The sequence below is a fragment of the Trichosurus vulpecula genome, chromosome 1 (assembly GCF_011100635.1).
Source record: "Trichosurus vulpecula isolate mTriVul1 chromosome 1, mTriVul1.pri, whole genome shotgun sequence".
NCBI classification, from domain to species: Eukaryota; Metazoa; Chordata; class Mammalia; order Diprotodontia; family Phalangeridae; genus Trichosurus; species Trichosurus vulpecula.
This window is the reverse complement of record NC_050573.1, coordinates 186,257,985-186,273,010: the sequence shown is the minus strand read 5'-3', so window position 1 is coordinate 186,273,010 and position 15,026 is coordinate 186,257,985. Positions and strand designations below refer to the sequence as shown.

Sequence of the window (15,026 nt, the reverse complement as noted above, 5' to 3'; positions counted from 1 at the left end):
ACCAATACTATCAATCAATCATGCATTCCCTACCCTTTCCATTTCTTGCTGTCAATCAAATGAATGTTACCATGACAACACTGTTGCTGGAAAGAGTGTTATCATATCAGTTGGCTTTCCTATGGATCAACTCTCATAAATCCAGTTTCATAAATCCAACTCAATGAAATCCAAGATTACATATAGGTAATTGATACAAACATGCAGATCAAAGGCTATTTTTCTGTAGGTCAAAGGATATGAACAGGCAGTTCTAAAGTGAAGAAACACAGTCTATGAACAGCCAAATAAAAAAACTATCCAAATTACTAATAATGAGAGAAATGCAAATTAAAAACATCTCTGATATTCAACCTCATCTTGGTTTGGCATATACGACGAATAAGAAAAATAACATTTTTCAGAGTGACTGTAGAAAGATAGGAATTGTAATACATTGTTGGTGGAATTGTGAATTGACCCAACCATTCTGAAAAGCAATTTAGAACTATTTTCCAAAACCACTCAATTGTACATACTTGAACCAGTAGTGCCATTACTAGGGATATACCTCAAAGGAATCAAAGACAGAGTGAATAAAACAATACATACAAAAATATAGCAGCACTTCTTTTGTTTTAGCAAGAAACAAAATGATGCCATTGGAAATGGCTGAGCAAATTATGGCATATGAATGTAATAGAATTTGTTGTGCTGTAAGAAATAATGAATGGGATGGGTTCAGAGAAACCTGGAGGACTTGAATGAACTGACACAGAGTCAAGTAAGCAGGATCAGAAGAAAAACTTATACAATAACTACAAAATTAAGGAAAACCATTTTAAAGATTTAAGAATTTTTAACAAAGCAATGATGAAGATGCTTGGCAAAAAGATGATTGATAATAGGTACAGAATGCGATACACATTTTCAGACACAGACAATATATGGGTTTGTTTTGCTTGAGTATGCATATTCATTACTAGGAAAAGCACTTTTAGCAGGCAGTTGCAGAGTGGAGGAGAAGCTTCAGAGGATTGTATGGGTGGGTGATGTTAATGATAGTGATACAACTGGGAAAAAAGAAGAAAAGAAAACCACATCAGTGAAACATTTTGAAGATATGTAGAGTGCAGAAGGAAGTTCAGAAGAGCACAAACAGGACAATGTTGGCTAATGCATTAACTTTAACATATATTTTTAAAAACTAGGCCATATGTAATGGATTCATTGGTATCATAGTCAATGCTCTTTTTCTATTCTTCTTTGTATAAGGAAGTGTTCATGTTTATCAAGCTGATATTTTTTTTAAGAAAGTAGTAAAAGGTGAAAATCCTGTGGGTCAAAATCACTGGATTCAAACCAAGAAGTTGAAATCCCTGGAATGTAAATTCAGACTAGGAAACCTATATGGTCCAGAGCCAAATCTTTCATAAGTGAAGTCTCTGGAAATAACCAGCAAATGGTGCCTGTGAGGGAGGTGAGGTGAGTCTGCCTTTAACTTCCAGTAGCCAAGTTCACAGAGAATCCATATGGAGCAGCTAGGTGGTGAAGTTGATCGGACACTGGCCCTGGAGTAAGGTGGACCCAAGTTCAAATCCATGCTCAGACACTTACTAGCTGTGTGACCCTAGGCAAGTCACCTGACCTGGATTACTTTCCACTACTACCCCTCCAAAAAGGATCTACATACTTAAGGAAGCTTGAACCAGAGTACTGCATAAAGAATGAATGGACTCTCTAGTATATTTTGAGAGAGGTGAAATAGATGATCTCTCATATTCTTTTTAGTTCTGTGACTATAAAACTGAATTAGAAAGTCATGTAGACATATTGCATTAAGCATATGATGAGGATGATATTAATTTTATTTTATTTTAATTTTATTTGTAGATTTCTATCTGCTTCAGAATACCTAAATAAATACACATAGGTATATTCTTATTCTTAACAGACATGAACTGCTATTTCCAGACATACTGATAGACTTACTAAGTGTATTGGGCTGAGTAGATGGGCATTGTGTTTTACTTTGCCTTATCAGTTTTAGTGCCTTATGAATATATTGTTGTTTGAAATATACCATACTTTAAAAATTATACCCATAGCAGGTGACTATACATAAACTATCTTTGTCACCCAAACCCCTCTCTTTGACTTTCCAGATACTCAAAAATATTTTGGGGGCCATGAACCAAGCCACTCCTGTTACTCTGGGCACAATTTCTCTTTCAAAGACCCCAGTTCTAACCACATCCTCCAGCTCTGTCCCTATTCCTTATCTCCAGTTACTTCATTTCCATATCTGCCTCTTTAAGTAGTCACTAGCTCCCCATTCATGTTGTTCTTTGTCACCAGAGGCAGTTAGATGGTATAGCTGATAGAGTGCTAGTCAGGAGTCAAGAAGATCTGAATTAAAATCCAGCCCCAATCACTTACTAGCTGTATCGCCTTGGGCAAGTCACTTAACTTATGTTTGCCTCAGATTCCTAAACTGTAAAGTGGAGATAATAACAGTACCTACCTCCGAGGGTTGTTATGAGGAACAAATGAGAGAATAATTGTGAAATAATAATTTTAAGGCAGCTAGCACAGTGCCCAACACAGAGTAGGTATTATGTAAATGTTTATTTCCTTCCTTCCTCCCTTCCTCACCAGGGACTGGGTGAACAGTGGCAACAGCAGGGCTGATTCATGAAAATCATGCAATGAGCATGATTCATGAAAATTGAATTGAGCCAGATGATGAGGTCGTTCTAACAAGGAGAGGATAGACAGAACCGAAGATACCAGGATTTTTCACCCATTTGATTGCTCTTCATCCTGAGTTGGGGTGCAAGTTTCTTTAGCATGGTTAGAAAAATATATAATAGATACAAATTTAGCTAAGTGCACAAAAATAAATATATATGGTCTACCATGTTAAATTTGCTATAGATTTAAAAAATCTGTAAGGACTAAAATTTCATATATGTCATACACAATCTCCTTTTCTTTTTATTTGTTTAAGAAAATGTTCATGTTGATGTTTGTCAAGTTTACAGTGATAAATATGATTTTTTTTTTAAAAAAGTACTGTAGGAGAGAGGAATTTCACAGGAATGTCAGGGTGTTGCTCTACTGGCAATCCCAAGTTCATTTTCCTTCTTAAAGGCTTTTATGGGCTATTGTGAGTCCTTTATTTGTTGTATATAACACACCATGATGAGTGTATCTATTTACAGGTTCCTTTGAGTCCTTTATGTCTTCTGCCTTTCTCATGGAGTGAAATAAAGACTGTCCTCTATCCAATAAGTGTTTATTATCTTGAGTACTTGTGAAGAACCTGGGACCTTGTTATCTCCATTTTTGGAAACACAAGCTATTCACACAACTAAATTCAGAGGTTTCTCAATGCATACTTTAGGTGGCTATAGGGACAATGAGAAAAGGGATAAATGAGAGGTAAAGTTACCTTTTTGGATTGGGGCCAATACCAGACCCAGTCTATGCGAGCCCAGAACTGTCCTGGGCCATGACTTGTACTTATATAGATATAGACAGATATAGATATAGATATCTGATTATTTGAGGAAGGGAGATTTCCCTTAACTAGATGGATCAGGAAGGACTTTCTGTAGCCAGTGGCATATGAGCTGAACCCAGAAGGAAGGTGGGGGGAGGGGGTCCAGGTTGAATGGATATTAACTTTATTATAATTCTGTTATGATATGACCAAATACTATTCCTATATACTCACTTTTTCTATTGTTTGATGATCATCTGCCTATGTAACATTGTCATCTGTTCACACTTTAAAATTTTTATTGGAAAGGGGACTTATTTTAAGAGTGATTCCCAGCCTTTTAGGGGAATGTCCATTCATTGAACAAACATTTATTGAGTACTTACTACATACATCTGACTGATTAATGTTACTGTTTTTGTCCCTCCTCAAGTTTTATACTTACATAAGGTAAAATGAACTAAACAAAGTTGTTTTGAGACTTTACAACACCCCTTGTGGTGTCACAAAAATTGACTTGGAAAATATTGCTCTTTCGGTTCAGGATCTCCCAAATGCCTCATCTTACAGTTGTTGCAATCTGGGGAATTTCCCCATGTCCTCTCAACAGTCATTAACTTACAGGTCTCAGATAAAAAAGAATATGGATAGGGGGGTGGAGCCAAGATGGCAGCTGGAAAGCAGGGACTTGCATGAGCTCCCACCCAGGTCCCTCCAAACACCTATAAAAATCACTCTGAACAAATTCTAGAACTGCAGAACCCACAAAATAGCAGAGGGAAGCAGGGCTCCAGCCCAGGACAGCCTGGATGGCTGCTGGCTAAGTTCTATAGCACAGAGCTGGGAGCAGAGCAGAGCAGAGCTCAGCGTGGGCTAGCCCGGACTAACCAGACCAGGAGCCAGGCAGAACAGGCCATAGCACCCTGAATCAGTGAGCTGTGGCAGTTACCAGACTTCTCAACCCACTAATACCAAAGACAGCAGAGAAGGTTAGTGGGAAAAACTGCAGGGGACAGAGTGAAAGGAGTTCCTGGTGGGCCACTGCCCGGGGGGCAGCGGAGGTGGTGCAGCTACAGAACTACAGCTGCAGTTGCTTCCGGCCCCAGGCTCACCTGGTGGAAAGAATTAAGGGGTGGATCTAAGCTGGAGTGCAGAGCCAGCTTAGATCTGAGTCAGGTTCAGGGTTGGCAGTTCTTGGGGGAGAAGTAGCACTTGTGTGGCAGAGCTTGCTGTGTAGAAATAGCTCTGAAAACAACAGCACAGCCCCTCAAGCTTGGGACAAAGTAATCTCTACTCTACAAGTAGTCATATCCCGACAGAAAGCTCAAGGGTCAAGTAAGTTGGCTGGGAACATGGCCAGGCATCGAAAATGGACTCAGATTCAGACTCAGACATTGGAATCTTTCTTTGGTGACAAAGAAGACCAAAACATACAGCCAGAAGAAGTCAACAAAGTCAAAGAGACTACATCAAAAGCATCCGAGAAGAGCATGAACTGCTCCCAGGCCATGGAAGAGCTCAAAAAGGATTTGGAAAAGCAAGTTAGAGAAGTAAAGGAAAAATTGGGAAGAGAAATGAGAGTGATACAAGAAAACCATGAAGAAAAAGTCAATGACTGGCTAAAGGAGACCCCCCAAAAAATACTGAAAAAAAATAACACCTTAAAAAATAAACTAACGGGGTGGAGCCAAGATGGCGGCTGGAAAGCAGTGAGCTCCCCACTGAGTCCCTCCAAAAACCTATAAAAAATGGTTCTGAACCAATTCTAGAACTGCAGAACCCACAAAACAGCAGAGGGAAGCAGGGCTCCAGCCCAGGACAGCCTGGATGGTCTCTGGGTGAGGTCTATCCCACATGGAGCTGGAAGCTGGGAGCTGGGAGCTGGGAGCAGAGCAGAGCCCAGCGTGAGCTGCTCGGACCAACCAGACCAGGAGCTGGGCGGAACAGGCCCTAGCGCCCTGAATCAGTGAGCTGCAGCAGTTACCAGACTTCTCAACCCACAAACACCAAAGACAGCGGAGAAGGTTAGTGGGAAAAACTGCGGGAGTGGAAGGAATTCACAGTTCAGCCACTGCCCTGGGGCAGCGGAGATGGGGCAGCTACAGCTGCTGTTGCTTCTGGCCCCAGGCCCACCTGGTGGGAGGAATTAAGTGGCAGATCAGAGCAGGAGTGCACAGCCTGCTGAAGATCTAATCCCAGTCCGGGTTGGGGGTTCTTGGGGAAGGAGGAGTGCTGGTGTGGCAGAGCTGGCACATCCCCCCCAAATGTGGAACATAGAACTCTTTAGTCTACAAGCAGTCATACCCCGCTGAAAAACTCAAGGGTCAAGTTAGCTGGTTGGGAATATGGCCAGGCAGCGAAAACACACCCAGATTCAGTCTCAGACTTTAGATTCTTTCTTTGGTGACAAAGAAGACCAAAACATACAGCCTAAAGAAGTCAACAAAGTGCAAGAGCCTACACCAAAAGCCTCCAAGAAAAACATGAACTGGTCCCAGGCCATGGAAGAGCTCAAAAAGGATTTGGAAAAGCAAGTTAGAGAAGTAGAGGAAAAATTGGGAAGAGAAATGAGAAGGATGTGAGAAAACCATGAAAAACAAGTCAATGACTTGCTAAAGGAGACCCAAAAAAATACTGAAAAATACACTGAAGAAAACAACACCTTAAAAAACAGACTAACTCAAATGGCAAAAGAGCTCCAAAAAGCCAATGAGGAGAAGAATACCTTGAAAGGCAGAATTAGCCAAATGGAAAAGGAGGTCCAAAAGACCACTGAAGAAAATACTACCTTAAAAATTAGGTTGCAGCAAGTGGAAGTTAGTGGCTTTATGAGAAATCAAGATATTATTAAACAGAAGGAAAGGAATGAAAAAGTGGAAGACAATGTGAAATATCTCATTGGAAAAACCACTGACCTGGAAAATAGATCCAGGAGAGACAATTTAAAAATTATTGGACTACATGAAAGCCATGATCAAAAAAAGAGCCTAGATATCATCTTTCAAGAAATTATTAAGGAGAACTGCCCTGATATTCTATAGCCACAGAGCAAAATAGAAATTGAAAGAATCCACAGATTGCCTCCTGAAAAAGATCCCAAAAAGAAAACTCCTAGGAATATTGTCTCCAAATTCCAGAGCTCCCAGATCAAGGAGAAAATACTGCAAGCAGCCAGAAAGAAACAATTTGAGTATTGTGGAAATACAATCAGAATAATCCAAGATCTAGCAGCTTCTACATTAAGGGATTGAAGGGCTTGGAATATGATATTCTGGAGGTCAATGACGCTAAGATTAAAACCAAGAATCACCTACCCAGCAAAACTGAGTATCATGCTCCAAGGCAAAATATGGATTTTCAATAAAATAGAGGACTTTCAAGCTTTCTCAGTGAAAAGACCAGAGCTGAACAGAAATTTTGACTTTCAAACACAAGAATCAAGAGAAGCATGTGAAAAGGTAAACAAGAAAGAGAAATCATAAGGGACTTACTAGAGTTGAACTGTTTTGTTTACATTCCTACATGGAAAGATGATGTGTATAATTCATGAGACCTCATTATTAGGGTAACTGAAGGGAATATACAGACATAGAGAGACAGAGGGCACAGGGTGAGTTGAATATGAAGGGATGATATCTAAGAAAATAAAATTAAGGGATGAGAGAGGAATATATTGAGAGAGGGAGAAAGGGAGAGATAGAATGGGGTAAATTATCTCACATAAAATTGGCAAGAAAAAGCAGTTCTGTAGGAAGGGAAGAGGGGGCAGGTGAGGGGGAATGAGTGAATCTTGCTCTCATCAGATTTGACCTGAGGAGGGAATAACATACACACTCAATTGGGTATCTTACCCTACAGGAAAGAAGGAGGAAGGAGATAAAAAGGGGGAGACAATAGAAAGGAGGGCAGATGGGGGAGGAGGTAATCAAAAGCAAACACTTTTGAAAAGGGACAGGGTCAAGGGAGAAACTTGAACAAAGGGGGATAGGATAGGAAGGAGTAAAATATAGTTAGTCTTTCACAACATGAGTATTGTGGAAGGGTTTTACATAATGATACACATGTGGCCTATGTTGAATTGCTTGCCTTCTTAGGGAGGGTGGGTGGGGAGGGAAGAGGGGAGAGAATTTGGAACTCAAAGTTTTAAAAGCAGATGTCCAAAAAAAAAGTTTTGCATGCAACTAGGAAATAAGATAAACAGGCAATGGGACATAAACATCTATCTTGCCCTACAAGAAAGTAAGGGAAAAGGGGATAGGGGGGAGTGGGGTAAGAGAAGGGAGGGCTGACTGGGGATGGCATATATTCTATGCCATCTTGGAGTAGGGGGAAGGGTAGAAATGGGGACAAAATTTGTAATTCAATCTCTTGTGAAAATCAACGCTGAAAACTAAAAATATTAAATAAAAAAAGAATATAGATAAATGAAATGAAACTACAATCTCCAGGCAAGCCAATTATGCCAAGTATTGAGTAAGTCAGACATGAAGGAGATGAGTTCAATTGTATGTGTCACCCAAGTAAATCATTATAACAGCCACAGTCAGGCCTGAAGGGAGAAGGCAAACAAAAGATGATAGAAAAAAATAAAGGGAAAAGTCACAAAAGGGTCAATCATAGATACTAGGCTATTCTTTACTTCTTTTTTTTGTTTGTTTTGTTTTGTTTCTTTAATAAAAGCTAATAATTTTCCTCTTTCCATTTATCTTTGTCAAAGCTGGAAGGAGAATTTTAGATTTGTCTTTTTAGCAGGGTTGCCAGAATCACACATTAAAGATGATGGTAGTAGAAGGGGAAGGAAGTGACAACAGTAGCTGCTGTGCCTGGTGAGGTGTAGGGAATGGGTGGATGGTGTATATTAGAAAAGGAATGGTGGATGATCTGGGACTGAATTGACCTTACATGACAAATTATTAGCTTCTTAGGACTAAGAAGTAGGTCATCAGGGTTTCAGTTATCACACATCACAGCACATTATAACTTTTTATCTTCAGTCCTCCCTTTCACATACATACCCAGAAGCCTTCATCATCAAAGTATATATGCAAGAAAGGTCCAGATAAAGTCATTTACACAATAGTGTAAATGATTAATGACATTTAATATTTCCTCTTCCAGACATATGAATAATGGTCCAAGTGCTTATTTGGCTGAAAGTCTTTCAAACCGGAGGGTTGGTTTTGTTTACAAGATGCATCCAAAGGAATCACCTGACTGTTCGTGTTGTGCTAATATTAGCTAAAAGACTAACACAAAGGAACTCTTGCTGAGCACAAGGGGCTAGGGCACTCTCCAATCCCTTTCCTTAGGTGAGGCCTCTCTCTGCGCTGGACTCAGGCAGGCATGTGGGTAGACTGAGTTAAATCCTAGGGGGAGCCTGATCCCCTAGAAGGGTCAGACTCCTCACATTCTTTAGCTTGTTATGTCCCCAACCCCAGCCCGAGGTAAAAACAAAAGAAAACAAATAAAAAACCTCTACAATTTAGACTGTGGCTCAAATCTAAGGTTTCCCAAAAAGAGAGAGGTAGAAAAGTACCCAATGGACAATATGAATAAGGTATGAGAGGCATTTCTTTTCTACACACAAAAGAAATGCTAATCACAAAACCTACTCACACAATGACAAAGTGACTTAAATCAGGATTCAGTATCTTATTACTACTCTTAGATCTCAGGCTGGGAGGTTAAGTTGTGAACATCAGAGCATGAAGCAGTTAGTTTGTGGGACTTCCAAATACGAATTCCACATTTTATTTTGGCTCTGAATTATCTAAACTACTCCTGGTTCATGTCTTCTGTCAGTGTTCATTTTCTCCAGTGAAGAAATTCCCTTTGCCTCCAATGAGCTTTACATGATGCACCCAGAACCCTTTAGACTAACAAAGTGGCCTCCAAACTTGGACAGGTGAGAGGCCATGTAAATGAAAGAATCCTGTTCCTAGTGCTACAGATGTTGTTGAGCAGAGATATCAGTCATGTGGCCTGTGGCTACTTTTGGCCCCAAACATTCCCTAGTACCAGGATAAACCAGATTAAAATGTAATCGGGAAATGTTTAACAAAAATGAATAAAAATGTAATAAACATCCTATTGTGATAAAACATGGATGATAATAGATAATAAAAGAGGTAATTTAAAAACTGTCAATATGCAGCCTGTTGTTCAGTGACCCCTGTTTCTTTTTGATTTTGACACCACTGTTGTAGAGATAGAATTGACAAGACTACATAAATGATTTGATTTGGGGGTAAAAGAGAGAGAAAAATCAAGTGTGACTGAGAGGTTGAACACTTAGGTGACTGGAAGAATATTGCTGACCTCCACAGAAGTAGGGAAGTAGAAAGGGCCAAGTTTAGAGGAAGGTGGTAAATAACAATTTTGGATGTGCCAAATTTGAAATGCTGATGGGATATTCCAGTGGAGCAGATTAGCGGGATGATGTGAGACTGGAATTCAGAAGAGAGAGTAATGCTGGAGATAGGGATTTCTGAAATATTTGCATACAAATTGTAATTGAACTCAATGGGAGTGGATGTGATTTCTAAAGCAAAGTGTAGAAACAGATGAGAAGAGGACCCAAGACAGAGCATCGGGAAATATGCATGCTAAGGGAGCAGGAAATACATGATAAGAATCCAGAAAGAAGACAAAGAAGAAGCAGTATAAAGGAAGCTGCCTTCCAGCCCTCTCATTTCTCATTTTCTACAAAACAGTTCCTCCATGAAGCCCTTTCTGACTCTCATCCCAAAGTAAATTTCTCTCTCCCAAACCCGGCAATTTATTACCTGTACCACTCACTCATTAGGCAATTGAAAGGCTCCCTCCCTCTCCTACATGGCAAAGTGGATAAAGCACTGGACCTGGAGTCCAGAAAGCCTGAGTTCAGGGCTCGCCTCAAACACTTACTAGCTGTGTGATCCTGAACAAATCGCTCTGTTTGTCTCAGTATTTCTCAGCTGTAAACTTTTCTTAATTCTTTTCTTCCTGATTGACTATGTGACCAGCACTGTTCTAGGTACTGAGAGCGACACAAAGAAGTATAAGACCCAATCCCAGTCTTTCACAGCTATTGTGGATATATATCTCTCATTTCCTCACATAGATTGTAAGTAAGCTGCTTTTATAAACTACTTTTCTGTACCCCCTTGGTGCCCACCTCATAGTGGTAGCCAATAAAAACTGAATGAATCATTAGGCTTTTCGGATGTTTTGGTGATCACCAGAGGGCAGCAGACTGCAGCAAATGCGTTCCAGTTGGCTCCTGGGCAGCCTCTGACGTCGCAGACCCAGTGACATTCCAGCGCTCGGTCGAGGGCAGCGTGGAGACAGCGTCACGCCGCCCTGCCCGTGGGGAGAGAGGTCGGGAGGGACTGGGGGAGGGGACGGAAGCCCTCCTCCGTCTAAGCATGTCCGCAGAGGCTTCCGAGAGGGAGCCGGCTCTCAGGGCGCTGGTGAGGGAAGCTGAGGTCAGCCTGCTCGAGTGCAAAGTGTGCTTTGAAAAATTCAGCCACGAGAAGGACCGGAGGCCCAGGAACTTGACCTGCGGCCACGTGATCTGCCTGGGCTGTGTGACGGCCCTGGTGCAACCCCGGACCCGCACCCTCGAGTGCCCCTTTTGCAGGAAAGCTTGCAAGAGCTCGGAGACCAGTGACTGCTTACCGCTGCTGCAGTTCCTCGAGCTCCTGGGCCCCGTGCTCCGCGCACCCCCATCCTCAGGGGCGGGGGCAGCCAGGGGACCGGAGGACCCGGCGGCCAAGTGGGTCCCCGGGGTTCTGACCTGCAGCCATTCCTTTGGGGGTTGGGGGACCCTTATCAACCCTACTGCGATGGCTTTGTGCCCGAGGTCCGGTAGGGTGGTCATAGTGCATGACGGCAGGAAGCGAGTGAAGGTATTTGACTCAGACGGAATATGTACCCATCAGTTTGGAGAAAAGGGGGAGGCCGCCCAGGACGTCCGGTACCCGCTGGGTGTTACCGTTACCTCTGACGGCCACGTGGTCATCACCGATGCTGGGGACCTCTCAGTGAAAGTGTTTGATTTTTCAGGGCAGAATAAGCTGGTCATTGGAGATCGCTTCTCCTTGCCCTGGGGTGTGCAGACCACCCCGCAGAGGGAAATTATGGTGTCCGATGCTGGGGCAGGGTCGCTTCACCTCTTGGTGGTTGATTTTCAGAAAGGGGAGCTCAGGAGGGCGGAAAGGCTCCTGGCTCATCTCTGCAGTCCCAGAGCCCTAGCTGTGTCTCCGATCACTGGGGCCATCGCGGTAACAGAGCACCTGCTAGCCCAGGGGTCCTCCCCTGCCAGCACCAGAGTGAAAGTGTTCAGCCCTGGCTTGCAGCTCCTGGGCCAGGTGGACACTTTTGGCCTAAGCCTTTTCATTCCCTCCAAGATAGATGCCACTGCTGTGACCTTTGACCACCAGGGGAATGTCATTGTTGCGGATACAACTAGCCAAGCTATAGTGTGTTTAGGGAAACCTGAGGAGTTTCCAGTCTTGAAGCCTATCATTACCCAAGGGCTTTCTTACCCTGTGGCATTGACTTACACAGAAGATAATTCCCTTCTTGTTCTAGACAGTGGAGTCCATGCTGTGAAAGTCTATAAAGCCGACTGCTCACTCTAGGCAGATACATGCACATGTGCATATGTGTATGTACTCTTATTTTAAAATCTAATTTATTTGAGTTGGGTTTCACAAAGAAAAGATCTTAGGGATTGTCTAGGGGTGGAAAGAGGAGCTTGTGATTTCATCAAATCAACACAATTCCTTTTCCTCTGTAGTACTCTCGATGAAATTACTATTGACTTTGCCCCTTTGAGCAAGAAAAACAAAGACTTATTCCAAAAAGGCAGGACTATGTCTTCTTAGTGTGCATTGCACAAAGTACTAGTTGCTTGGCTAGCTGATGGAAAAGGTCTGCGCTGGCTCCCAGCTTTTCAAATATTGTAGAATTGTGTGAGTGTTAGTAGCCCTGGACACCTGTGTTGTGGTAAGGACACTGCAGTGTACAGTACTGCATAATCTTAACTCACTAAGTCCTTATGTTAGAGGCAGTTAGGCGGCCCAGTGGAAAGAGTGTTGAAGATGGTGATAGGAAGACGAGTTCAAATCCAGCTTCAGAGAGTTAGCAGCTCTGTGACACTAGGCAAGTTACTTAGGCTCTGCCTGTCTCAATTTCCTGCTCTGTAAAATGGCAGCAGCACCTGTATCCCAGAGTTGTAATTAAGATAAAATTAAATATATTCAAATTTTCTGCAAATCTATAAATGTTGATTGCTCATTATTATTATGCTATCATTATTATTATGGAACAATTCATTAAAGGTAGGAAAAATGGCATATTTATCTAGGACTTTTGTTTTTGCTCAGTCATTTTTTTAGTTGTGACCTTATTTGGAGTGTTCTTGCCAAAGATACTGGGGTGGTTTGCCTTTCCTTCTCCAACTCATTTTACAGATGAGGAAACTGAGGCAAACAGGGTTAAGTGATTTGGCCAGTGTCATAAGTGTCTGAGGCCAGATTTGAACTCAAGGAGATGAGTCTTCTTGACTCCAGGCCCCACACCTTATTCACTGTGCCACCTATCTGTCCCCATCTGGAACTTTAAATGGTTTTTAAAAAGCACTTGCTTCACGGCAACCCTGTAAAATAGTGGGTCTTAACATTTTTTTGGATCATACTTTGGGAGGTCTGGTGAAACTTATGGACCCTTTCTCAAAGTGTTTCTAAATGCAAAATATAAAAGACATAGGATTACAAAAGAAATCAGTTATGTTGAAATGGAGTTATCAAAAAAAATTTTAAATAAGTTCATGGACTCCAGATTAAGAACCCCTGCTATAAGGCAAGTATTACTATCTCCATTTTCTAATTGAAGAAGCAGTGACTCAGAGAGGTTATAATTTGCCACAGTAATATATCTATTAAATGTCAAAGCAAACCAAGTCTCCTGGCATCAAATCCAGAGCTCTCTCCACTACACCATGCTGCCTGTTTACATGGTTGGATATCTTCGACTTGACCAAATGAAATATGTGGAATCCCGAAACAATTTATGAGGGAGATTTTACTCTACGTGATTTGAAACTTGTTCTATTTATTGCGAAATTCTCAAAAAGCTACACTCTTTATCTTAAATCAGTATGTAGCACTGTTTTAGGCACTCAATAAATGCTCACTGAATTGATTCAGAGTCTGGACTACTGATATTGCAACTATTTAACTGAACTGAAGCCTGACTGTGAATGGAGTGGAAATTTGAAGACTGTTTTCTTAGCAAGGGTAAACTTGTGAGGGATTCACATGACTGTGTGAAGAGCTCCAGTGACCAGATATGAAGGAATAGCAACAACAAGAATCTAAAGACATTTTCTCAGGAGTACTTGCTTTAGGGGAGAAAAATTGTATTGTCCTCTACAGCAGCAGGTACAGTTACTTCAAGCAGTCTACAATCCAGTCAAAGGATTGTTTATTACTTAGGATAAGTTTTCTTCTAGAAACAATGTTATAGGAAGTAGTTAAGTTCGCAGGCTAGCCCAGAAAGGTCTACTTAATTGATAATATATATTTTAAATAATATTATTTCAGCTGTACTTAATCACTCTATGTGGAAAATCTCATTCTGCATTTCACCTGGCTTGCCAGGAACAGCACTCAGCCCCCTTGGTGACATCTGATGGCAGAAGCTTCCTTTAGGTGAGCTGAAGGGGAAAGCAAAGGACCAAGAGGAGCCACTAATTTATTAACTTTCTGTATCAGATTAAGAGAAAACATCTCTCAATCTAGACACCAGATGCAGATGTTCTGAATCTGAGAACAGAAACCCCATGGGGGTTGGGAAGCATAGAGGCTTCCAATTCCATCTCTCTTAACTGTTTACATCTAAGTATAGATCATACATAAATCAAGACAGGGAATGGACTTAGGACTTCATTGTAATAAATACCTCCTAGGTAAGAAAACAGTCTCTGCCAATGTGGATTGTCTCTTCTGCAACTGTAGCCTTAGAGAAATGACTAAAGCACTGAAAGGATCACACAACTAATATGTGTCAGAGGTGGGATTGAACTCAAGGTTTCTTGGCTTTGAGGCCAGATTTCAATCCTCCGTGTGACATATTTCGCTTGTTCACAGATTAAGTGTTCATAATTTAGGAATTGTCTGCAGTAGTCTTTGAATTCCACATCAGGCCTTTTTAAAAAAAATATTTAATTTATTTATTTTCAGTTTTCAACATTTATTTCCATAAGTTTTAAATTTTCTCCCCTTCCCTCTCCTCTCCCTCCCCAAAATGGCCTGCAATCTGATACGAGCTCTACACATATATTCCTATTAAACACATTTTCACGTTAGTCATGTTCCATAGAAGAAAGAACCTTTTCTTCAAAAACAATTTATTTCTAATAGTCACAGTAAGGGAAAGTGCTGTGTGCTAGGGTCAGTAAAGGAAATGGGCAGGTTCTAGTGATTTTCTTTTATTAATTGTAAATGATGCCATCTTTGACTAGGAAGATAATTTGTGTATATTTGTGTTTACATGT

General features: G+C 41.3%; 1 protein-coding gene across 1 annotated transcript; it reads left to right on the top strand.

The window, feature by feature from the left end:
* Positions 1–10,890: 10,890 nt before the first annotated feature.
* Positions 10,891–12,618, top strand: NHLRC1 (NHL repeat containing E3 ubiquitin protein ligase 1). Its single transcript, XM_036752946.1, has one exon. It carries the CDS (start codon positions 10,891–10,893, stop codon positions 12,106–12,108), a length of 1,218 nt encoding a protein of 405 aa, XP_036608841.1. The 3' UTR covers positions 12,109–12,618.
* The last annotated feature ends 2,408 nt before the right edge of the window (positions 12,619–15,026 follow it).